The sequence below is a fragment of the Marmota marmota genome, unplaced genomic scaffold (genome assembly GCF_001458135.2).
Source record: "Marmota marmota marmota unplaced genomic scaffold, marMar, whole genome shotgun sequence".
Taxonomy (NCBI): Eukaryota; Metazoa; Chordata; class Mammalia; order Rodentia; family Sciuridae; genus Marmota; species Marmota marmota.
The window spans coordinates 14,270,811-14,296,336 of NW_026000082.1; the positions used below are offsets into that span (position 1 = coordinate 14,270,811).

The 25,526-nt window shown below is 33.7% G+C and overlaps 1 protein-coding gene and 1 non-coding gene across 6 annotated transcripts in view; one reads left to right on the forward strand and one right to left on the reverse strand.

Moving 5' to 3' along the window:
• Eps15 (epidermal growth factor receptor pathway substrate 15) overlaps nt 1-25,526 on the forward strand; it is a 121,990-nt gene that overhangs the window by 49,940 nt on the left and 46,524 nt on the right. For all 5 annotated transcript variants that reach the window (XM_048815408.1, XM_048815412.1, XM_048815410.1 and 2 more), the window contains one exon: nt 14,919-14,991. In XM_048815408.1, coding sequence (XP_048671365.1) covers nt 14,919-14,991 — 73 coding nt within the window. The remainder of the gene's footprint in view (nt 1-14,918; nt 14,992-25,526) is intronic.
• On the reverse strand, nt 24,537-24,646 carry LOC125610433. The gene has a single exon (XR_007340452.1). It is a non-coding gene; the product is annotated as a small nucleolar RNA ACA64 (small nucleolar RNA).

Here is a 25,526-nt window from a genome sequence, read left to right on the forward strand (position 1 = left end):
TGTAAATCAATGGATGTGTAACTGATGTGATTCTGCAATCTGTGTATGGGGTGAAGGTGGGAGTTCATAACCCACTTGAATCAAAGTGTGGAATATGATATGTCAAGAAATTTGTAATGTTTTGAACAACCCACAATAAAAAATTAAAAAGTTAAAAAAAAAAAAAACTTTGTTAGTTTTTAGGTTATAGTCACATTTTATAAATGTTGTGATATATTAATACATGATTTGATATTCATGAAAATATTTTCTCTAGGCTTTTATTTTAGGTGAGATTTATAGGGTAGACAAACTTTCATGATCTGTCAAAGCCAGTAATGTCATAATGAATTAGTAAAATTATACTTGTTAAAATTCACTTTTGTAAAAGTGGTTTTATTTGATCACTAAGTAGTTAGCGTATCCCATTAAAAACCTTGACTTTCATTATTGTGAATAACATTTTTTTTTCTGGGCAAAATTCTTCCTTTTTATGCATTTTTATTTTGTGGTACTGGGACTAAACCTGGGGCGCTGGGACTGAACCTGGGGTGCCCTTCCACTTTCTAGATTCCCCAGTCTAATTTTACTTTTTTTAATTTTTAATTTTAATTTTTACATTTTGAGATGGGGTCTTGCTAAATTGCTGAGACTGACCTCGAACTTGTAGCTTCCTGAGTTGCTGGGATTCCTGGTATGCAATACCACACTCAGCTGTCTTCAGCCTTTAAATCTCTTTTAGTACTATATCAGGATGTGATGTGTATGATTACAAAACAGGAAAAAAAAAATTTAAACAGATTTTATTTGTGGCATTTACTAAATTGTTGTCTGGCAAAATATTAGACTCTCCTCCTTTGTTGACTTTGAGATGAAGATTTAATTTTAGTCCAGGATCAGATCTACAAATAAACAGCATACATAATATGGAAAAATTATAATGAATATATGATGAATATGGCACTTTATAATACTTTTTTTCCTTGATAGTTATAATGCATATTTATTATAAACATTTGGGAAGTGGTGAAATGAAGGTTTCATAGAATAATATTTTGTTTTCAGCATTGCATATCAATGGAAATATTGAAGACTATATATGTAACTTGGGAGTTAGTTGGGTAAAGAATATTCTTTATTAGAGCTGAGAAAGTAGCTCAGTGGCAGATTTCTTGCCTACTACATGCAAAGCCCCAGGTTCAATCCCCAGTGCCACAACAAACAAAAGAACATTCTTTGTTGCTGGTCAGAAATGAGACATTGTGTTATCATCTTTAGTTCACCAGATTATTTCTAATAGAAAATATAAAACATTAATAGCTTTTGCTTAATGTAGGAAAAGCAATGGTTGTAATATAATACTCTCATCAAATACCTGGATCTCTTGCTGGAGGTCAGGATATATATTTTTCATTGTCCACTAGTGTTTTCATCTGAATTTCTAGGGAGGCATGACTTTCTAATCTGCCTGACTGCTATCCTGTATTTCCCTTTCTTGGTGACATCACCATTCAACCAGTCACTCAAATTAGAAACCTGAGATTTTTTTTTCCCTCCCATTTTAAAAATTTTTTGAAATATTTCTTGAATTCCTTCCTACCTTCCCATATCCTTTCCCTAACCAGCTCCTTCTCATCCTTTAAATCTTACCTTAGAAATTATTATCTCTAGGAGGAGAGGTCTTCCTTGACTGTATTACCTCCTAAGCCTCGTACTCTTCAAATCTTATTTAAGAGCCCCTATTTACAATGGTCATAGCACATACTTACCATACTTTATTATAGTAGTCTGTTTTTTAAAAATCTCTCACTAGACTGTGTGTTTTTCAATTATAGGGATTACTTACTTTTCACTGTTATAATCCCTAGTGTTCATCTTATAGTAAATGAGAAAATAATTAAAATTTGTCTTCTCTTTCTAATTTTTTGTCTTAGTTTTAACCCTTTCCTTTTATCTGTATTACTATTATTACCTCCTGTTTGGCTCCCTGCTTTGAGCCTTTCCTTCCTTTCTTTAGACCTTTCTGCACTTACAGTTGATATATAAAATACAACCCAGATCCCTCAGTGACTCCTTCCCCAACTGGATACAGTTCACTTTCCTGAGCATGGCTTAAAGGCTTTTCCTTCATGGTATTCCCCTGGCATCCTGGCCATTCTTCTGCCTTAGCCATCTCTCATAGTACAACACCATGAAGGTTACTGAGAGCAGACTCTGTGTTTGCTCTTTCTACATCAGTGCTTAGCAGAGTAGTCTAACCCACCATTTTATATTCATCCCTTTCTCTAGCTATGGCACTATAACTATAACATGCCACCACTTTTATTCTTCTTTGCCTATGATTGTGCTTTCCTCTTTGCTTGGAACACACACCTTTTGCCTTGTAAACTTCCATTCGTTCTTCCAGGCCCAGCTTAAATGTCATCTCTTCTGTTAAACCTTCACTGAAATCTTCAGAATGTTAATTGTTCTTTTCTCTACCTCCAGAGACTTTATTCTTGTATTTTGTTACTTGCTAAGTTTCTTTTAGTAATTTATATTTCTTATTTGGGAAATTTTGAATTCCTTATCCGCAAAGTACCTGACATCATAGAATCTCAGCATAGATTAGTTGATTAGTGAATGAATGAAAGTATGTTGTAAATATCAGAATATTTCTTATCAAATAAACATAATATCAAATTTATCATTAAAAAACATTTTTAGTTGTAGATGGACACAATACCTTTATTTTGTTTATTTAGTTTTCTTATTTTTTATTTTTTAATGTATTTATTTATTTTGTGGTTGTAGATGGACAGCATTCCTTTATTTGTTTATTTTAATGTGGTGCTGAGGATTGAACCCAGTGCCTCACACTAGCTAGGCAAGCACTCTACCAATGAGCCACAACCCCAACCCAAACTTATCATTTTAAAAACTCTACAGTTCAGTAGTATTAAATGTACAACTATCACCATATCCATCTTTAAAATTCCAGAAGTGCAGTTGCTGAGTCATACGGTGGTAATTGCACAACTGTTTTTGCGTTAGGATTTCCTTTGAGAATTTGATGAAGGCTATTTGTCTATGCCCCCAGAAAAAAAGAACGTGTTTCCATCTATGCTATTTTGCATTTATTTTAGGAGTTCCTAGACCCTTAAAAACTTATCTGTGGATCCATTTTTAAGAATCCTTGCTCCAAAAGTAAAATGTGTCAGATAGGGAAGTTATTGGTGGAGAAAAATGCAAAACATTTGGGAGATTGATTAAGTCACTTGGTTAGTGTAGTGGTGGTGAATTATGCTGAGGCAGGAGTTAATATTTTGCCTTCTCTTAGTGTCTACTTCCTATCTTTGTCCTTTTAGCAAGAACATCAGGAAGTAAAAGCCACATCCTGTCTTGCCTGTTCATTATCCTGGTCTTGAGCCAATAAACAGGATAGATAATTATTATAATAGTTATTGGGTACTGTGCTGTGCCTGCTTTATATAAATTCTTCTTTTGAATTCTTACAACATTCCTGAAGAGTAAGGTTTTATCTTGTTTTTCAGATGAAGAAATATTGAAATAGGTCTATATTTCCAAGAAGCTTTCCCTGATATCTACCTCAGTTAAGAGAGCACTCAGTTTCCTTCTCTCAGAACACTTTCAGTAGTGAATTATATTTCTTTACCCTACAGATTCTGAATTCTGTGTGGTGGTAAAGACCAACTCTTAACTTCTTCTTCTTCTTCTTTTTTTTTTTTTAACACAAAACCCATTTTATTATACAAAAAATAGTACACAATAAAAAGACTATTTCACTTAGTCCCACTGTTAATTGGTAAACCAGTTATAGTTGGTGTGTAGCTTTATATTTATATTCATATTTATATTTATGCACATATACATGTATAAATATTTTTACAAAAACACATACCATGATATAATGACCAACTCTTAACTTCTAACCAGGCAATATAGTGTAGAATTTCAGAGTATGGCTCTTTAACCAGATTGCCTGACATCATTTGGTCAAATTTACTTAACCATCTGTACTTCAGTTTTTTGATCTGTGAGATGAATATACAAATAATACCATGTAGAGTAGTTAACACAGTTCTTAGACCATGGTAAACTTTAAATACATGGTAGTAGTTATCATCATTAATCATTATCCTCATTCCTAACACTCAGTTTATCACTTAGAGCACTGAATTTACTGAATAGCTACTCAGTAAATATTTGAATGAGTAAGAAGCTGCATGAGTTCTCTTTCCCTAGTTGAAGAGAGATTGGAATTTTATAGCCAGGTACCCAAATTCTATATTCCTAATTATGTAGACCTCTATTCCAATCATATTTAAGGACTTAATTTTTACAAAAAAATTAAGGGAGTGTTAGCATATGCCTTGAATTTAAAAAAAAAAAATGTTTTTTGGCCAGGCACCATGACACAGGCCTGTAATCCCAGTGACTCCGGAGGTTGAAGCAGGAGGATTGCACATTTGAGGCCAGCCTCATCAATTTAACAAGGCCCTAAGCAACTTAGTGAGATCCTGTTTGAAAATAATAAGGACTGGGACTGTGCCTTAGTGCTAAAGCACCCCTGGGTTCAATCCCTGGTACAATAAACTTAAAAAATAATTAAATAAAATAGTAAAAAGAAAAAATATTTTGGTTTACTTTGGTTCCATTTCTATCAAAACTATTAAATCTGGAGAGATCATTGCTTATAGTATTAAATGTGAGCTCTTTGCTTATATGATCCAATTTGGTCTGTTTCTGGCTCTGTAAAGGTCTCAATTGAGCATTACTGATTAAATACTTGAAGCTCTAGGTTGTATGTGCATTTGTTTGGTAATAGAGTGGCTACCTCGTTCATTTTCACAGTGTATGGGTAATCATTAAAATCTCTGTTTGGCAGATTCTCCTTATTTGAAAATTCCTTGTTAAAATCTGAAGCTGCTTTGTACAGTGCAGTAGCCACTAGTCATGTGGCTGTTGAACATTTGAAATGTGGCTAGTCCAAGTTAATATTTGCTATTAGTATAAAATATACTGGATTTCAAAGACTTAGAAAAAGAATATAAAATGTCTCATTAATATTTTTATACTTATTACATGCTGAAATGTTAATAATTTTGATATAATTAATATAAAATATATTAAAATAAATTTCATTTGTTCCTTTTTATTTTTTAATATGTAACTGTAAGATCATTTAAAATTACATAGTTGGCTTGCATTATAATTTTGGTGGGCCTGCTTTGGTCTGACTCAATTGTGTTCTGTAGAAATTACATTTCATTCACTTGTAGTATTTTGTGGTTGTGGTAACTTATTAAGGAGGCATTGATCTCTTTTAATAAAGCATTATTTTTCTAACAGAGAATAAGTATTCTTATTGATTCTTTTAGTTATATAAAACATTAGGAGGGCTGGGGATGTAGTTCAACGGTAGATTGCTTGTCTAGCACATGCAAGGCGTTGGGTTTGATCCTCAGCACTATATAAAAATAAATAAAATAAAGGCATTGTGTCCAACTACAATATATNTTCTTTGCCTATGATTGTGCTTTCCTCTTTGCTTGGAACACACACCTTTTGCCTTGTAAACTTCCATTCGTTCTTCCAGGCCCAGCTTAAATGTCATCTCTTCTGTTAAACCTTCACTGAAATCTTCAGAATGTTAATTGTTCTTTTCTCTACCTCCAGAGACTTTATTCTTGTATTTTGTTACTTGCTAAGTTTCTTTTAGTAATTTATATTTCTTATTTGGGAAATTTTGAATTCCTTATCCGCAAAGTACCTGACATCATAGAATCTCAGCATAGATTAGTTGATTAGTGAATGAATGAAAGTATGTTGTAAATATCAGAATATTTCTTATCAAATAAACATAATATCAAATTTATCATTAAAAAACATTTTTAGTTGTAGATGGACACAATACCTTTATTTTGTTTATTTAGTTTTCTTATTTTTTATTTTTTAATGTATTTATTTATTTTGTGGTTGTAGATGGACAGCATTCCTTTATTTGTTTATTTTAATGTGGTGCTGAGGATTGAACCCAGTGCCTCACACTAGCTAGGCAAGCACTCTACCAATGAGCCACAACCCCAACCCAAACTTATCATTTTAAAAACTCTACAGTTCAGTAGTATTAAATGTACAACTATCACCATATCCATCTTTAAAATTCCAGAAGTGCAGTTGCTGAGTCATACGGTGGTAATTGCACAACTGTTTTTGCGTTAGGATTTCCTTTGAGAATTTGATGAAGGCTATTTGTCTATGCCCCCAGAAAAAAAGAACGTGTTTCCATCTATGCTATTTTGCATTTATTTTAGGAGTTCCTAGACCCTTAAAAACTTATCTGTGGATCCATTTTTAAGAATCCTTGCTCCAAAAGTAAAATGTGTCAGATAGGGAAGTTATTGGTGGAGAAAAATGCAAAACATTTGGGAGATTGATTAAGTCACTTGGTTAGTGTAGTGGTGGTGAATTATGCTGAGGCAGGAGTTAATATTTTGCCTTCTCTTAGTGTCTACTTCCTATCTTTGTCCTTTTAGCAAGAACATCAGGAAGTAAAAGCCACATCCTGTCTTGCCTGTTCATTATCCTGGTCTTGAGCCAATAAACAGGATAGATAATTATTATAATAGTTATTGGGTACTGTGCTGTGCCTGCTTTATATAAATTCTTCTTTTGAATTCTTACAACATTCCTGAAGAGTAAGGTTTTATCTTGTTTTTCAGATGAAGAAATATTGAAATAGGTCTATATTTCCAAGAAGCTTTCCCTGATATCTACCTCAGTTAAGAGAGCACTCAGTTTCCTTCTCTCAGAACACTTTCAGTAGTGAATTATATTTCTTTACCCTACAGATTCTGAATTCTGTGTGGTGGTAAAGACCAACTCTTAACTTCTTCTTCTTCTTCTTTTTTTTTTTTTAACACAAAACCCATTTTATTATACAAAAAATAGTACACAATAAAAAGACTATTTCACTTAGTCCCACTGTTAATTGGTAAACCAGTTATAGTTGGTGTGTAGCTTTATATTTAATAAAATAAGTAAAACATTAGGATGTCCAGATGTCATGACAGGTAACTATAATTCCAGTGATTCAGGAGGCTGAGACAGGAGGATCACAGGTTCAAAGCCAGCCAATTTAGTGAGGGTTTAAGCAACTTAACAAGACCCTGTCTCAAAATAGAAAATAAATAGAGCTGGGACATAGCTTAGTGGTTAAGCACTCCTGGGTTCAATCTCCTGGTACCAAAACAATAACAATAAAAACAGCAGGACACATTTTGACATAATCACAAAAGCAGGGAGTATAATTTGTTCTAATTCAGCACTCAGTACTTTCCCTCTCCTCTCCTCCTACTTCCCCCTTCTCCCCTCTTTCTACTCTACTGATCTTTTTACAATTTATAGTTGTAGTTTATTATAGTTATTTATAGTTTTTAATTAATGAACTGTGCATATATACTTGATATAAAAATTCAGTCAGATTCATTCCACTGTTCTGTTTTCCTATCCTTTCTTCCTCCCCCTCAATCCTCTTCCTCTACTCTTTCCTCTTTTTTGATAAAATTGCCTCTTCCTTTTTACCCTTTCTCTTTCTCTTTCAGACCCCACCCCTTAGATTGGATCAGCTTCCCTCATTTCAGAGAAAACATTCACCTTTTGACTTTTGGGGACTGGTTTATTTCACTTAGCACAATAGGCTGTAGTTCCACCCATTTACCAGTAAATGCCATAATTTCATTCTTCTTTATGGCTGATTAATACTCCATTGTGTATATATACAACATTTTCTTTATCTGTTCATCTGTGGAGGTCACCTAGACTGTTTCCATAGCTTGGCTGTTGTGAATTGTGCTGTTATAAACACTGATATGGCTGAATCACTGTAGTATGCCGATCTTAAAAATCTTTTGAATGTATACTGAAGAATGGGATAGCTGGGTCACATGGTAGTTCCATTTCTAATTTTTTGAGGAATCTTCATACTTAAAGCTGTATTTTTAAATATGTGATAATCTACCAAGAAGTTTCAGCTCCTGGAGAATTTAACAGTCAGTCTCCACAGATACAATTTACCTCTTTAAAGAAGCCAGTAACGGTTGCGTTTTTGAAATAATAGCAAATAATATAATGGTACTAATAATAACAGTTGAAATTTATTTAGTACTTACTATGTTGAAGGCATTGTGCTAGAGTCTTTCTAGATGTAAATAAATTCTTCCCATCAACTTCAATATCCCCATTTTGTAATTGAGAAAACTAAGGCTTAGTTTTACATTTCTTTTATTTTTTTAAATCTCAATTTGTCATTCTGGAAAATTAGAACAAATTTTTTTTGGATTTGCAAAATTAACTTTTATTTCTCCTTTGAAAAGTCCTGCTTAAGGGATGCTTTGGTTATGTAAGCCATGCTCCAAAGTTTATGTCTTTTCTGATTCCAGTTAGGCTTTCTTTTCAATGACTTATGTCCATGAGTATGTTCTCTGACGTATTTTTCAAAAACAAAGCTATTAAAACAGCAGCCTCTCAGAACTAAGTAAGAGATTGAATTGTTCACATAGTACCATTTGCCCTTAAACTTTACAGCATTTATCCTAAAATTTTATGACTAATATCTTTTTTTCCTAGCAAGCTATAAATAAGGGCCCAACTTAAATCTTATTTTGTGTGAAGTATATATTCAATAAATATTTGTTCAAAGAAAGAAATAATACAATTTATATATATAGAACATATAATTAAGGCAACTTTTAGAGAAATACCTTCTACTTACCTATTAGCAGCTGGAATACTGCATTATAATTATTTCTTTATTTATTAGGCAGAGGAGAATGAAGGGAGAAGAGAGGGTATGGAAGTAGAAAGGATAGTGGAATGAATCAGACATTATTACCCTATGTGCATAAATGATTATTTCTTTATGTTCTTTAACTTCCCACACTAAGCATGTATATACACTGAATTGAGAGCTTAAAGTCTGGTACCTATCCCACTATTTTTATATTGCAGTCACAATTATGTAGTAGGTCTTGAAGTTGCATAGGGATATATTGGATCTGTTGTGTATTTTCTCTTTTATTCTTCACACCAATTCTACATGTAATATGAAAAGTAGATGTCTTTTTTTATAAACACAGAAAACTAGGCCTTAGTAAGAGTTTGGTACTCTTTAACTTTTTATTTAGCATATACTATTTACTAGATGTATTGGCAAAAATTATTTAATCCTTTCTGTAACTGTGAGATACATCAGGTTTATTTACCTCTTTGAAGAGAAGAAAACTGAGGCTTAAGAAAGGTGAAGATGAAGTGATATACCTAACTGGGGTTGGTTTTAAGCAAAAGGGAATATTTAATGACTACATGTAATTGGAAGCATAAGGGTGTAGATGGAAGGTGTGTTAGGACTCATAGAAACAGAACCTTTAGAATATGTATAAATGTACATTATAAGGGGGGTGGGAAAAATTATTTTAAGGAATTTGTTCACATGATTGGGGAGCCCGTAATTTAAAAATCTGTAGAGCAGGCCAGCAGGCTATAGACTCATAGTAGAGTTGATTTTATAGCTTGAGTCTACAAAGGCAATCTGGAAACAGAATTCCCTCTTTCTCCAGGGACTTCTTTAAGGCCTTCATGATTGGATGAGGGCCACTTACATTATAGAGGATAATCTACTTTATTCTGATTTAATAGTTAACCTCACCTAAAAAGTACTTTCATAACAACATCTTGCCTATTGTTTGTCCATGTATCTGGGTACTGTAGCTGAGCTAAGTTTGCTCATAAAGTTAACTATCGTAAGTGACAGGAACCAGGGCCTAAGCCTTGCCAAGACTTACTCTCTAGCATCTGTAATTTATTATTAGTAGTAATAGTAGCAGTAGTAGGTATAATATTGGCAATAGTACTTTTTTAATTTTAGTGTCAAGTAAAGACATCTTAGATAAAGATTCTGACAGTCTTGTCTTTGATCACAGACCCATTCTTAAATTAATTGCTATAATTATGAGGTAAGGTACTAGGACTGGTTGAGTGTGCATCAGGAACTAATCTCTGGTCAGTCCTTGCTCAAAGAGATAAAGTCTACAAAAAGATGGCATCTTCTGTTTGAATCATCTGGACAGAAAAAATAGGTTAGGGAGAAAGAGAAACAGTTTCCAGAAGAAGGGTTGCCAGACCCTAGAAGGGAGGTCCAGCCAGAACCAATATCACTTACTATAGTGATTTAAGATTATCTGTGAGGGAGTCAGTATTTTAATTCTGGACTATTTTCCTTCAAATCCTATGCTTTGAAACTGTATAATGAGTTTGTAAAAGTAGAGAATAATTGGATTATTTTTTATATTTAGACAAGATTTTAAGGCAGAGATTTTACTGATAACATTACATTCTGTAACTCTTGTCAGATTGTTTTCTAATCATTAAGTACTTTTTACATATTTAAAAATTTCTCCTGCAAACAAAGATATGAAAAATTGTGGTATATATATTTATATATGTGTATTAAGAATTGTAATGCAGGGCTGGGGATGTGGCTCAAGTGGTAATGCGCTCGCCTGGCATGCATGGGGCGCTGGGTTTGATCCTCAGCACCACATAAAAAATAAAATAAAGATATCGAGTCCACCGAAAATTGAAAAATAGATATTAAAAAATTCTCTCTTCTCTCTTTCTCTCTCTCTCTCTTAAAAAAAAAAAAAAGAACTGTAATGCAAAAAAAAAGTACATGTATAATGGCATAAATTGACGTGAACATACTTTATATACAGAGATACAAAAAATTGTGCTCTATATGTGTAATAAGGATTGTAATGCATTCCACTGTTGTCATATATTTTTAAAAAATAATAAAATCAATTAAAAAAATTTCTCCTAGACTTAGGTTGTAATTCAGTGGTAGAGCACTTGTCTAGCATGTGTGAGGCATGGGGTTTTGATACTCAGCACCATAAATAAATAAGTAAAATAAAGGTCCACTGACAACTAAAAAATTATTAAAAAATAAATAGATAAAAATAAAAAATTACTCCATTAACATTAAAGTTCTGAGTAGCTGGGCTTGGTGGCTAATGCATATAATTCCAGCAATTTTGGAGGCTAAGGCAGGAAGGTCAGGAGTTCAAGGCCAAGCCTTGGTAATCTAGTGAGACTTGATCTCAGAATGAAAAATAAAAGAGGGTGGGGTGGGGTAGAGTTCTAAGTAATGTTGATATTTAGGATGAAAGCCTTTTTTTTCCCTAAATTATATGACATTTTCTACATTTCACCTTCTAATCCTGATATGGTAGAGATATTAGTATCTACATATGGAAAAGAAGACTGGGGCTCTGAAAGGTTAAGTGATGTAATCAGAGTCAATCTGTGTTTCACAGCAGAATCAAATTAGAATCTGTTCCCTGGTTTTTTTTGTTTTGTTTGTTTGTTTTGCTCATTTTGTTGCTCTCCATAAGACCCACATGTCTTCCTAATGTCTACATGAAAATAGCATCTTTTACTTTGCTTGTAAAAGCTACTTAATAATAAGCATTTTGAGGGTTAAATGTGTCCCAAAAGAATTTTTACAAATGGGGCTCAAGAGTGTAAAGTGTAGCTTAATGAGTTTTTACAGCTTTCTAGTTTTCAAGCTTCGTTTTCTGGTTAGAAATGCTTATTTTCAGAATAGAGGATTAAACTATGTGTCTGGGAAGGACTTCGAAGGTGATTTAATTCTGTCTCTATGATAATATTGGAATAGCATCAAAGTTAAGGCAGATGGCTCACTCCCTTCTCCTCCTAAACAGAGCCTGGGAAAATGGAAGTGAATCACATGGACTCAAGGTTTTTCAGCCTGTCTTTGTGAGCCACTTTTGACTACTTCATATTAGATCTATGCAGTTATCAACCTCAGGCTTCTGAAAGCCTAGCTTGGGCTTTGTTTTCTTTGATGATTCAGATTCCAGGGTGCATGGAATTAGATCTGTCAGTCTGAAACACTGGGAAGCTCTGTCCCTGGTTCTACCTATAGCTTTGGTTCTTATGGATTCCTCAAGATGTGCAAGTATCTTGAAGGTAATAGGGGTAAAAAAAAAAATATACCTGGGGACTCTGCATATAAAGATTGCCACTTCTCATTGTGGCACAGATCCTTGAAAAGAGAATTCAGTTTTTAAATTATTGATGTTAAACAGAATGGTTTGTGTTTAGGAGAATGCACGTTGTTGTGACCAAACATCTTTCATGTATCTAAATGTATATTTAGATGTTTTTACTTGTCTGAAGTGAGAAGATAATTATAGAAGTTAAGAGCTATTGCGTGACAATAGAATAATAATTTGACATCTGAAATTATAAGTCGTAAGAAAATTATTCAATTATCAGTGTGGTTTATGGGGCAAGTTTTCAGTTTATTTCTGTATAGAAAGTGATATAATTGAACATTTAATTTTTACTTTTTTTATTATTAAAAAAATATATATATATATGTGTGTATATATATATATATATTTAGTTGTAGATGAACACAAAGTATCTTTATTTATTTTTATGAGGTGCTGAGGATCAAACCCCATGGCGCTTTACCACTGAACTATAGCCCCAGCCCAGAACATTTAATTTTTAAAGTTTTCTCTTTAGCAATATATTTGATAGTACTTGGTTTTGATTATAAAAGGAATTAATATGAGAATAGAATTTTGCTAGATTATTGAGTTCATTTTATCTCTGTAGTAAGAAGGTTCCCATATTTTATTTAGTTGGGAAAGATTTTCAGAATATGTTTGGAGACAGCATCACAGTTTGTTCCCTGCTCCATACACTTCAATTTATAAAGAGACATTTGTACTCTTCAAGCTTCCTCCATGTTACACAAACATAAACCTTGTTTGCTGATTAGAGCCGAGAGTCCTTTGTGATGTTTTCTTTTTCACCAAATGAGCTTTCTTCCTTTCTCTGCTATTCTTCTGCCTGGCTACTTAAAGTCAGCTCACCGCCTTCTTGCAGCCCTGTTTTCCTGCATGCACACTTGATCTTCTGAGTAGACACTGTCAGTAACAGGATTTAACAGCAGAGCAGAAGGAACTAAAATGTGCACGTTCACATTTACATTGGTATGAATAGTGCTGATCTATGATATTGTGCAATATTTTCTTTTTTTTTTATTATCTACTGTCTGAAATGGAGCTGAAGTGATGTTGACCTTGTGGAATGCCTCTGAGGATTAGAGGTGGGGGTGAGGGCTAGATTTTCATGTGACTTATTTCTGACATACTGCAGCAGGACTGAAACACTCATCTGCTCACATAAGGAGGAAAGAAAAAAATTCGAAGATTGAGCTTGCAGGATTTGTGTGGTATTTTCAGAATTTTTTCCCTTGTGTTTTTCTGTTTTTCATTTTACCTAATTTGATAAGGGTTGGAGGTGGGAGATGGCCTTTGTATAATAAATAGATTAAGGGATGGAAGGAACAGGCTGCAATGATGATGATTCGCATGGTGAGGGACTGTTTAAAATCTCCAGGACATCATGACCCACATTGCGACCCGTCCGACAAACGGTTAGTAAGCTCCTTGGCCATGTCAAGTCTTTAAAAGTAACAATATACAAATACCTTTATTCATGTGCTTTTTTCTTCCATACAAATTTTAAAATCATCGTGCCTACATATTCAAATTATTTTTGTCTACATTTAAAAGTATCACCTGAAGAAGGTGAGAAATATAAATGAAGACTGTCCCTTAAATATCTCCTTAGTAGATTTTTTTTTACTTTCCTTTATGCCAAAATTCAGTGAAGCCTGAGCCTACATTTGAGTTATGTCTGGAATGGAAACTGAAATATAGTAATGAGGCTTTGAGGAAAACTCTGCAGTACTAATCTGGAGAACTTCTTAAATCCTACCTTCCCCTCTCCATGTTGCCTTCTTTTACTCCTCACCCCACCCNTGGGGCAAGTTTTCAGTTTATTTCTGTATAGAAAGTGATATAATTGAACATTTAATTTTTACTTTTTTTATTATTAAAAAAATATATTGCTGCAGAATTCTATGGGCTTTTTTTCTCATTTTGTAGAAAAGAAAGGAATGGGAGCTGTGTGTTGGGGTGGGGATGGGGGGGGTGTTGATAAACATGGGCAGTTAAATTTGTTACATTAAAGAAATAGCTTTATTTTGCAATTCTGAATCTAAGGTCACTTGAGATTCATCATAGGAACAAGGCCTCTAACAAAACATGTAACAATTTATAGATGATATTTCAAAGTAAAAGTAGAGCCCAATATGTTTGATTTGAGAAGTGGAAGAGATAAATTCTACTGTGATTCTTATTTTATGAAGTATACATTATTTTATATATTAGATCAATTGGGTTTGTTAGGTTGTTTCAAAATAGCTTTTTAGAACAGATGTGATATTTGATAGAGCAGATTACCTGGTATTAACAATCTTCTCCATTTGTCCTGTGTTGTTGCATTCTAAAATTGATGCTCACTAGTGACTTGAGGGGAAATTAACACTTCGGCAAATGCCTTTTTCCTTAATATTGTTCACTGATTGTATTAGCCATTTTCATTTCATTTGACAGTGATAATTAAGGGTTAAGCTTACAGAGCTGATGCAACTCCTCCTTTTCTTCAGCAGCCATTTTCATTGGACAGTATTTCCATAGCAACAGTGAGATCAGTGGAACCTGAGTGTTTCATTGATTATTTTTCTCTTCTTCCTTTTTTAATCTATTCTCTTTTCACCACATTTTAGTGAGGAAGCAATTTTTTAAAATAAACAGCTATATTGATTTCTATTCCATAAATAATTAAAAGAGGGTAGAAAAATCTGCCCTTCATTTAAAAATTGAATGTTTGACTATGTATTTAAAAAGCGATTCAGGATTAGGAGGATGGATAACCATACCAGCTGTAGCTGATGTTCTCAAATATTCTTGCATTGTTTGCTGGTCTTCTAGGGAAAAGAATAATGTGGAACAGGACCTTAAGGAGAAAGAAGATACTATTAAACAGAGGACAAGTGAGGTTCAGGTAGGTGAACTATAAAATTCACTATTCCGCTTCTGATTTAGGAATATTTTTTAAATGTATAAGGTCACTTACTATTTGATGGATATGGTATTAGGTTTAGGGAATATCTGATATTTGTATAATATAAATGTCTTTCTTTTGTAAAATGATTGTTCTTGCTTTGAATTCTGGCCTTTATTATATAGTACAATGAGAAAGCAGAATTTTTCAGTGAAGATTTCTAGTTTTGAAAGTATTTTTAAATGATATTTACTTGCATAGTATATCATTAAAGGTAACTTTGAATGACTTTTGATATGAATATTATTATACCAACAAAATTAGATGAGTGAGGTCATCATCTCATCATCATGAAAAACCAAATTGCTTTTCTCATGCATATGAGATTGTATTAACTAGGAGACCTACTATTTTCAAAGACTGTTTCTCGTAATTCTGCTTGGGTAGGAGATGATATAGAACAATTTAAAATAACATTTTATATGTTGCTTAGCAGCCAGCATATCTTAACTTTGGTGTAAAGAGATTTAATTCATTTTCACTAAGTTCCTTGTTAAGTAGTTTCATTTTACAAATAAAAAAGGTAGTAAAACCTGTTTATATTTGGGAAGTGATATAAAATGGGGTGTTGCAAACATTAAAAACATGGAAAATTGGGCAGTGTTTCATTTAGAGCAGTAAACAATTCATGTGGCCATGTTATTGGGGTACCATTTCCTGAATGCTACACTAGCACATACAGGAGGAGATGCCAGTAAGAGCCCATGGATGGGCATTTCTTAGTGTGTTACTTGTATGTTGATTCCCTACTTATAATAATACTTCTAAATAGGCAAAAGCTCTAAATTGTTAGATCCATTGTTTTGTTTTGATGTGGTACCTTCATTAGGGGTTGTCTGTCAGGTAGATTATGCTAGGGTACAGAGAATGATTTACTGAAGGACTGAGGAAGAAGCCAGAGACATTTCTAGATAGTTGATTCTCTGATTGGGTGACTGCATTTATTCTATATACTGGAATTTTCCTAAAAGCAATGCCAAAGTTAAGATATCACCACCAGTATATTTCTCTTTCTGGTAGTGAGATTAGGTGTAGGAGGATCAGTTACTTGAATCATATTATTTTTGTGCAGTTTTTAAGTTTCTTAACAGATTCCAGAGTCATAACTTTAAGCAGTTATTACTGAAAATAGCTCTGAGAATGGAAGACAAAAATCTAAAAATATTGTCTTGGTCTGAAGAGATACAGTCTTTGATATCTTGGCCAGCTTCTAAATTTAGCCAGTTACTCTTTCAAAGTGCATAGGTTCTTGTGATAAACAATATTTTGTTACTTGAGTACATCCATCCATTGTTTTTTATTCCCTATTGCATCTTTTGAGCATGGGAATTTAAATAACCGGATTAGAAGAGCACTAAACTTCACATTGTTCCTTTCAGGCTCAATGGGTTATTCTTAAATATTTAATTCCTTATCATTATAGAAGTTTTGTTATCAGAATTTCTCTGTGATTTGCTTGTTCTTACTTAATGGCAGTAGTAAGGTATATGTTTAACCTTAAGCTTTGTGAAATCCAAAATATGTAATTGACGCAGAAAATCCACATTGCTGAATTTTTCTGCGTAGGGTGCTATAAGTACAAGGAACATGATTAGCATAGACTGAATAGTAACGGTTGAACATAAATTCCTTAGAAAGTAATGCTGGATTGGGCTGGGGCTATAGCTCAGTGATAGAGCGCTTCTAGCCCATGTGAGAGAGACCCTGGGTTTGATCCTCATCACCACATAAAAATAAATAAATAGAATAAAGGTATTTAAAAAAATTTCAAGTCCTAGAAGATCTTTTGTAATGTGGACTTGATCTAAAAAAAAAAAAGTATTAAAAAAGTATTGCTGGATTGATTAAAGCCTTAGGTTAGTAGATTCATTACTCATTTTATCCCAACAGAAGTATTTGTTTTTAATGGTAATGAGGCACTAGCTAAGAATGATAGTAATTGATATATGTAAACACTTAGAACTCTACACTTTAGTAATCATTTCCAATTTTCTGAAGCACAAGACAACTTGCCAAAAATGGTAATAAGTAGGTTTCATTATATTAATTCTGATGTTACCTGTTGATAATGAAGCATGGACTAGGAATAAAATGGGTAATTAAAATCTATAAGCAGTTTGACTCTCAGTACTTCTTTTCTGACAAAAGTAATTTATTAGAGTTATTAATAGAAGCAGACTTTAAAAAGTATGCTTCACTGCTTCTTTCTGACCCCACTTTCTAATCAGGAAAAGAAAATTTGGCCTATCAGTGAATTTGGATTAAGTTCAAACCTGAAGATTTTTTTGCTTAATCCAAATTTGTTTTTCTGAGTATCCTTGCTTTTTTTCCTTATTACTAAAGTCACAAATAATGAGTATCTGAGTTCATATCTTAAGCACAGAAACCAAACTTTCAAAATCAAAATTGATTTTTTTTGTTGATTTGTTTATTGTGGGTTATTTTTTTGTTTTGTTTTGTTTTGATGGTACTAGGGATTAAACCCAGGACCTTTTGACTAATCAACAAATACCTAGGGATTCACTCTTATTCAGTTTTTCATAAAGGTTTATAGCAACAAGTTGGAAACAAACTTGAATTTAGTTCCTGGTTCTACGACTTCCTAGGTTTGTGATCCTAAATAAATAATGTAATTATCCTATGCTTCTATTTTCTCTTCTGTACCAAACATTTCAGAGGCGATACAACAATAAATGTTCTGTTTAGTTTTATTATTCTTTACCATACAGTCACCTCTGTACACGCACCTTTCTTCATCAACCTTTTTTTTTTTCTTACCTTCTAACTTCACATAGAACTCTCTGCACATAGGACTTGCCAATTTGTATATAACCTCATTTGGCTTGGCTATTGCTGTCACTTTAGCTACCACCTATTTTTCTCTACTTTTATTTCTCTGTGTGACCATTTTTTTTTCCCTTCCTGTTTTTTCACCAACCCTATATAATCTGCTATTTACCTGTTTCCCTGTGCTTTATTTTTTCTCCTAGAACCAGAATCTTAAGTAATCACTGCTTTCTTGGGTTATATGCTTTTAAATACCTTCCTACCTTTTTTTTTTTTTTTTTTTTACTTACAATTGCCTTTGTGAGGATCAGATAAACAGACTGTGTGTGTTTGTGTGTGTGTGTATTTTTCCCTCCTTAATGTCAGATGCCAGTCCCACATCTTCAGTTAACCATTTTATATTTAGCATTTCAAAGTCAGTATATCTAAAATGAATCTATCTTATTGAAAAAAAAATCTTCAGGTTCGAACTTTATTATTTTTATCAGTTCTCTTTTTCATTGCTGTCACCCTTTTCACCTATCATGTATAAATTCACAGTCAGATCATAAGTGCTCATTCTGACCTCTTTTTCTTTTCTTCCTAAACCAATTTTAGTACCATGACTCAGATATAAAAATCTTTATTGTTGCCCACTACCACTGTTAATGATGAGAGATTGTCATATATCACCGATATATCTGAGGTAGAAGAAAAAATGAAATACAGACCCTCCTTCATACTAGTCATGTTTTGATCATCTGACTGTGAACTATATGCCATATATATTTCTCCTCATTATCTCTACTTATGCCTTGTGTTGTTATACCCTGCTTATATAAATTATACCGATGCCTTAAAGTTTAGCTCAAATTGCACCACTTCTCTTAAACTTTCTCTTCTCTTGCTCTTTAGTCTATATCAGTTTTTCCTGTATTTTCCCAAAGGAGTGTATATCTATTTTATGGCATATACTTTATGTTCCCTTATAGTGCTAGCTTGGTGTACGTGATATGATTCCAGTATCCTACGTTATGAGTTCTTTGAGCTTAGGAATTGTGCCTTGTATCATCTCTTCTATATTTGGTAATATGTTATTAGATGGAGGTTAATGAATTGGTTGATTGATTGATTGATTGATTTTGGTGCCAGGGATTGAACCAAGGGGCACTTTACTACTAAGATATATCCCCAGCCCTTTTTTGCTTGTTATTTTGAGACAGGATCTTGCTATGTTGCTTAGGCTATCCCTAAATTGCTGAGGCTGTCCTCGAACTTGTGATTCTCTGCCTCAGTCTCCTGAGTTGCTGGGATTATAAGCCTGCACCACTGTGCCTGGCTAGATGGAAGTAAATTTAAGGAAGCAGTTCACAAAAAAAAAAAAAAATGAATAAACTTTGATTTTGTGCATGAAACAAATAACAGGAAAAGACACACCCAGAAGCCACAGGCAGAAAGGATTGGAAGCATAGTAGGTGTCATTGAGTTCATAGTAACCTCATGTAAAAGAAGCTCCTAATTATTTGTACTTCATCAGTTAAGAGTAACTCTGTATAATTGCCCATATTGTTTTCATTTTAATTTTAATTCACTTAGTTGGTTTTTTCCTCAGAGGACGAGCGATGATTTATTTTAGTTAGAAATAAAATTAGATATATGAGCTCAACATTCTTTCCCTGGCGATAATGCTCTTTAGAATACACTGGGAAATAAATGATTAGGAAATAGAGGCAGTCTTGTTTGTGGGGTTTTCTAACACTCTCCTCATTTAATAGGCTTCCTTTCTGTTCTTTGACTTGAACATCTTGCTCCACAGTTGATCACCTTTTTTATTTTAAGAATAATCCTGTAACTTCTGTTTTGAGTGTATATAATAATGTTCCTGATTATTTCTCATTTGGGGTTAGTCTGTAAAGGTTTTTTTTTTTTTTTTTTTAAGATAAATAACACTTTTTGTGAGATTACCAAAATTCCTCTTGTTATCTTTAATAATTCTTCTGATATAGAGATATTACTATAAAAATGTGTCTGTATATATGCTTTGTTTTTTTTAAGCAAAACATATTGCCCTTTTGTTTATTTTCACACTGTATTTTGTAAGAAACAGTCAGAAACACATTCATTTTGTTAATATTTTATAGGTTGAATTCTTACTGGGGATTGAACCTAGGGGTGCTTAACCATTGAACCACATCCCTAGCACTTTTTTTTTATTTAAAGATGGATGCAATATCTTTATTTATTTTATTTACTTTTATGTGGTGCTGAGGATCAAACCCAGTGCCTCACATGTATGAGGCAAGCTCTCTGCCACTGAGCTATAACCCCAGCCCCGCCAGCACTTTTTTATATTTTATTTAGAGGCAGGATCTCATTGAGTTGTGTGGAGCCTCACTTTTGCTGAGGCTGGCTTTGAAATTGTGATCCTCCTATCTCAGCCTCCTGAGCTGCTGGGATTACAGGCATGTGCCACCAGGCCCGGCTTATAGGTTGAATTCTTAAGTTACTTCTTAGTTGTACATCCGACTTGGGTTACTAAAATTAATTATTTTATTCTTTGATATATCTAATATCACTTGATAGGGTGTGGAAGAAGGGAATGAATTTGTCATTTTCAGTAACCTGAGTGATTTCTAGAAAACAGGACATTTTTCTTAAGCCAAGATTTTCAGCTCAAATATCCTTCATTCATGAATGAAGACTCTTGGATATGACTGGCTTTGGCATTTTTCTAAAACAAACTTTGGCATTGTATTACATTAATCTTGTTAACTTCATCCTTGCCATTCTCTAATTGCTGTTATCCTCCTCCTTTTGTTGTTGATAGCTCTGGGAGGCAGGTAGAGCATGATCAAGGAAGATAAAGAAAAAGTATCTGCAAGTGTCTTCAGTAACTCACTTGAGGGGATGATATTTGAAAGTGCCGAGTTCATGCTTTGAACCAGGAGAGTTTTTTTCCCAAATGGCCACCTTAAGATTAAGAGAAAATTATCCAGGTTTGATAGAAGGTACTTTTTTGCCAGAACCCGCCACTGCTCTAGTTGAGACGTGGCAGAAATGGGTGAGAGGGACATGCATCAGTTTCCTTTATTTAGTTTCAGGATAAGCAAAATAAGAGTCAGTATATCTAGATGTACTGATAACGATATGGAAATTGCATTACAATGGTGGTCACAAATTTGCAAGTACAAATAATTAGGAGCTTCTTTTACATGAGGTTATTATGAACAGTATGAAAAAGTCTGACTCAATGATACCTACTATGCTTCCAATTTACTGTAAGAATGTGTCTGTATATATGCTTTGCTTGTATTGCCCTTTTGTTTATTTTCACACTGTATTTCGTAAGAAACAGACAAACACATTCATTTTGTTAATATTTTATAGGTTGAACTCTTACTGGGGATTGAACCCAGGGGTGCTTAACCATTGAGCATTAATGAAATTAAAATGAAATTTGATTCTTAATTCCTGTTAGCATATATATTTGCAACTGTTCATTTTTACTTTTTTCAGTTTAATAACTTTAAATCTACTTACTGAACATGAAGATCTTCTTGTTTATGTTAGAATTTTTGTAGAAGGTATTTTTCATTTTAGAAATAGACATGAAGAGGTACGAATTTTAAATAATTTTAATGTGGACATGTATCCAGCTCTAAGTATTTGTGAGGTGTTTTCTCAGTAACCTTTTCCTTAAGGCCTGTACTTCCATGTTGCCTTGTAGATTCTTACTGCAGCTAAGAGATGAGAAAAGGCAATAAGGTGGGGAAATTTGAGCGATTGTGTTTGCTCTTTAGAAGAGAAAGTACAGGAATGAGTAAATATTATACTGGTTTGTTCGTACCCTTTCCTTTTATGTACATAGGTCTTCTGAGGTTATTATATTTAAATGGATCACCAAAAATGCTATTTTTAAAAATGTGATTCAGTTTTTTTTAAAGGAAACCAGCATTAATCCTATTATTGGTAATTATTACATGAAAATTTAGTCACATCAGAAATTTTTATATTGGTCTGAAACCATCAGAAAAACAGCAAACTTGATATTCTCTGATAATATCATGGGAGCATAGTAAATTTATAAAATACAGAAAATTATAAGGAAGAAAAAAGAGAGCCTTTCTATAGAGAACCATCATTAACATTTTTTAAATATTCTTTTTAGTTGTAGATGGACATAATACCTTTATTTATTTATTTTAATGTGGTGCTGAGGTTCAAACCCAGTATCTCACATTGCTAGGCAAGCATTCTATCACTGAGCTACAACCCCCAGCCCCCATTGTTAACATTTTGCTATATTTTCTAAGTAGACATAAATGGCTTTATATTTATTAACATACTATATATACCTTTCTGTTCAGCTTTTAAAAGTTATTACTGTATCCTAGACATTTTCTTATACCTTATGATCCTTTTTTTTTTTTAGTTATACATGGACACAATATCTTTATTTTGTTTATTTATTCTTATGTGGTGCTAAGGCTAGAACCCAGGTCTCATACGTGCGAGACGAGCACTCTACCACTGAGCCACAACCCTAGCCCCCCTTATGACCCTTTTAAGATCCATTGTATTGGGGTTGAGGTTGTGGCTCAGTCGTAGAGCACTTGCCTAACATGTCTGAGATGCTGGGTTCAATCCTCAGCACCACATAAAAATAAAATAAATAGGGCTGAGGATATAGCTCAGGGTGTGTGTGTGTATACACACACATATATATTTCATATATATATATATGAAAATATTATGTCCTCTACAACCAAAAACAAATTTTAAAAAACCAGATGCAGGACTGGGGATATGGCTCAAGCGGTAGTGCGCTCGCCTGGCATGCGTGCAGCCCGAATTCGATCCTCAGCACCACATACAAACAAAGATGTTGTGTCCGCCGAAAACTAGAGAATAAATATTAAAAAAAAAATTCTCTCTCTCTCTCTCTAAAAAAAAAAAAAAACCGATGCATTTTATTTTTTTTTTCCCATTGGATTTGCAAATNTTGCAACTGACAGACATTTACTGTTTCTAGTTTGGGCTATAATGTTTTTGTGAATAATAGTATACAATTATTATCTTATTTTTGGTCTATCTCCCACACAAATATAAGTAAGCAGGAATATTTGTGTTATTCACTGCTGTACTCATTAAGGATTTAGTGAATAATCAAAGATCTAATTCCTTTTTTTTTTTTTTTGGTACCAGGAATTGAACCCAGGGGCACTTAACCACTGAGCCACATCCCCAGCCCTTTTTAATATTTTATTTAGAGACAGACAAAATATTGCTGAGTTGCTTAGGGCCTCACTAAAATTACCAAAGCTGGCTTTGAACTCACTGTCCTCCTGCCTCAGCCTGCTAAGCAGCTGGAATTACAGGTATGCGCCACTGCACCCAACTTTAAAGATGTTAATTCTTACAGGGTGTGGTGGCACATGCCTAGAAATCCCAACAACTCCAAAGGCTGAGGCAGGAGGATTGCAAGTTCAGACCAGCCTCGGCAACTTAGAACCTGTCTCAAAAATCAAAAACAAAAAGGGTTGAGGATGTGGCTGAGTGGTTAAAGCACCAAAAGAACTGACAATCTTGTTTTTCATTTTTTGTTGTTGTTGTTGTTTTTGTTTTTTAATACTGGGATTGAACCCAGTGGTGCTTTACCACTGAGTTACATCCCTTCAGCCCTTTTAATTTTATTGAGGTAGATGAAAGCAGTGGAAGAAGTAACTACAGATGTGGTAGAAAGCACAAAAGAGCTAGAATTATAAGGGGAGTCTGAAGATGTGACTGAATTGCCATAATCACATGATAAAATATTTTAAAATATTTTTTTAGTTGTAGTTGGAAACAATTCATTTATTTTATTTATTTACTTTTAGTGCTAGGTGAGTGCTCTACTGCTGAGCCACAACCCCAACCCCACATGATAAAATTTAATGTTCTTAAGGATAAGCCAAAAAAAAAAAAAAAAAGAATTAGATCTTTGATTATTCACTAAATCCTTATGGAGTACAGCAGTGAATAACACAAATATTCCTGCTTACTTATATTTGTGTGGGAGATAGACCAAAAATAAGATAATAATTGTATACTATTATTCACAAAAACATTATAGCCCAAACTAGAAACAGTAAATGTCTGTCAGTTGCAATATCCATCATATGATGGAATACTACTCAGCAATAAAAAGGGAAACAACAAATAAGCTCCTTATACATGCAACAACACATGAATCTATAAAATGTTATACTGAATATAACAAGCCAGATATAGTAGGTTGCATATATGATTTTATTTATGTGAAATTTCTATAAAATGCAAAACTGTAGCAACAAAAGGCAAATTATTAATTGCCTGGAGCATGAGGTAGAAGTGGGGATTAACTGCAAAGTGTCTAAAGATAAATTTTTGGAGTGATGAATTATTGTAAAGATGAATTATGATTGTTGCGCAGGTATATAAATTTATTACACTTACTGAAGTGTACACTTAAAATATACAAAATTTATGTTATATAAACTGTTTTAAAGCTGTTTAAAATAATTATATGCCAAGGTTGAAAACGGTATGTTAAAATGAAAGAAGCCAGGGCCAGGTGCAGGGGTGCATGCCTGTAATCCCAGTGACTCAGGAGGCTGAGGTAGGATGATCGCAAGTTCAAGACAGCAAATTAGTGAGGCTCTGTCTATATAGAACCTAGACTATAACAGCATTGACACTGGAACTGAGAGGCCCTGGGTTTCACCCATCCACACCAGGCAGTGGACAGTGAGCTGAAAACTGGACAACAAATGTCACCCACAGCCATAGCCCTTTTTAAATTTTGAGGGTCTAGCTCATTTCCCCAGACTGGTCTCAAGCTTGCAATCCTCCTGCCTTAGCCTCCAAGGAGTTTGGATTACAAGTGTGGACACCACCCCAGCTAGGTTTCATTTTTTAAAAAAATATTTTTAATTTTAGTAGACATATAGTAATTGTACATGTTTTTAACATACAGTGTGACATTTCAAATACCTTTATACAGTGTAAAATGGCCAGGTCAGGGAGTTGACTTATCACCTCAGACATGTCATTTGGTTATGGTAGAACATTTAAAATCCTAATAGCTATTTTGAAATATTTAATGATAGTTGTCAACTATAGTTATCCTTCTATGCAATAAACAGAAAAGTAATTCCTCTTATGCAGTTGCACCTCATTGTCTATTTTACCACTTGCTTTCCTGGCCTTCCCAGGCTATGGTAATCATTATTCTAGTCTCTACTGTGCAACCACCTTTCTCACTTCCACATACAAGCCTCAGAGTGTATGATATTTAGCATAGGTTTTTAATAGTGGTTGATGTGCTGAAAATACACAGAAAGGTAGCATGAATGGAAGCAGGGTTATCAGCTGGAAGGCAGCTATCCAGAAGAAAGATAAAAGTGGCTTGCCAAATTGGCATGAGGCCAGTGGGGTATGGGGGACAAGACAAAAAATAATCCCATTTATTTGAAGGAAGTAGCAACAGGATTTGCTGATGTATTGGAGATGAGAAGTGAGAGAAGAAGACGCCATATTTTCTTGACTAGAAAAACTGAGATGTGGGAAGATTGAAATTAAAGAAGATTTTGGGGAAAGTGCCAGGAGATCTATTTTCAACATGTTAGAGAAGCCCATAGCTGCCCGGGGCCAGCTTTTTTTGTTTGTTTGTTTGTTTTATTTTCAATTTT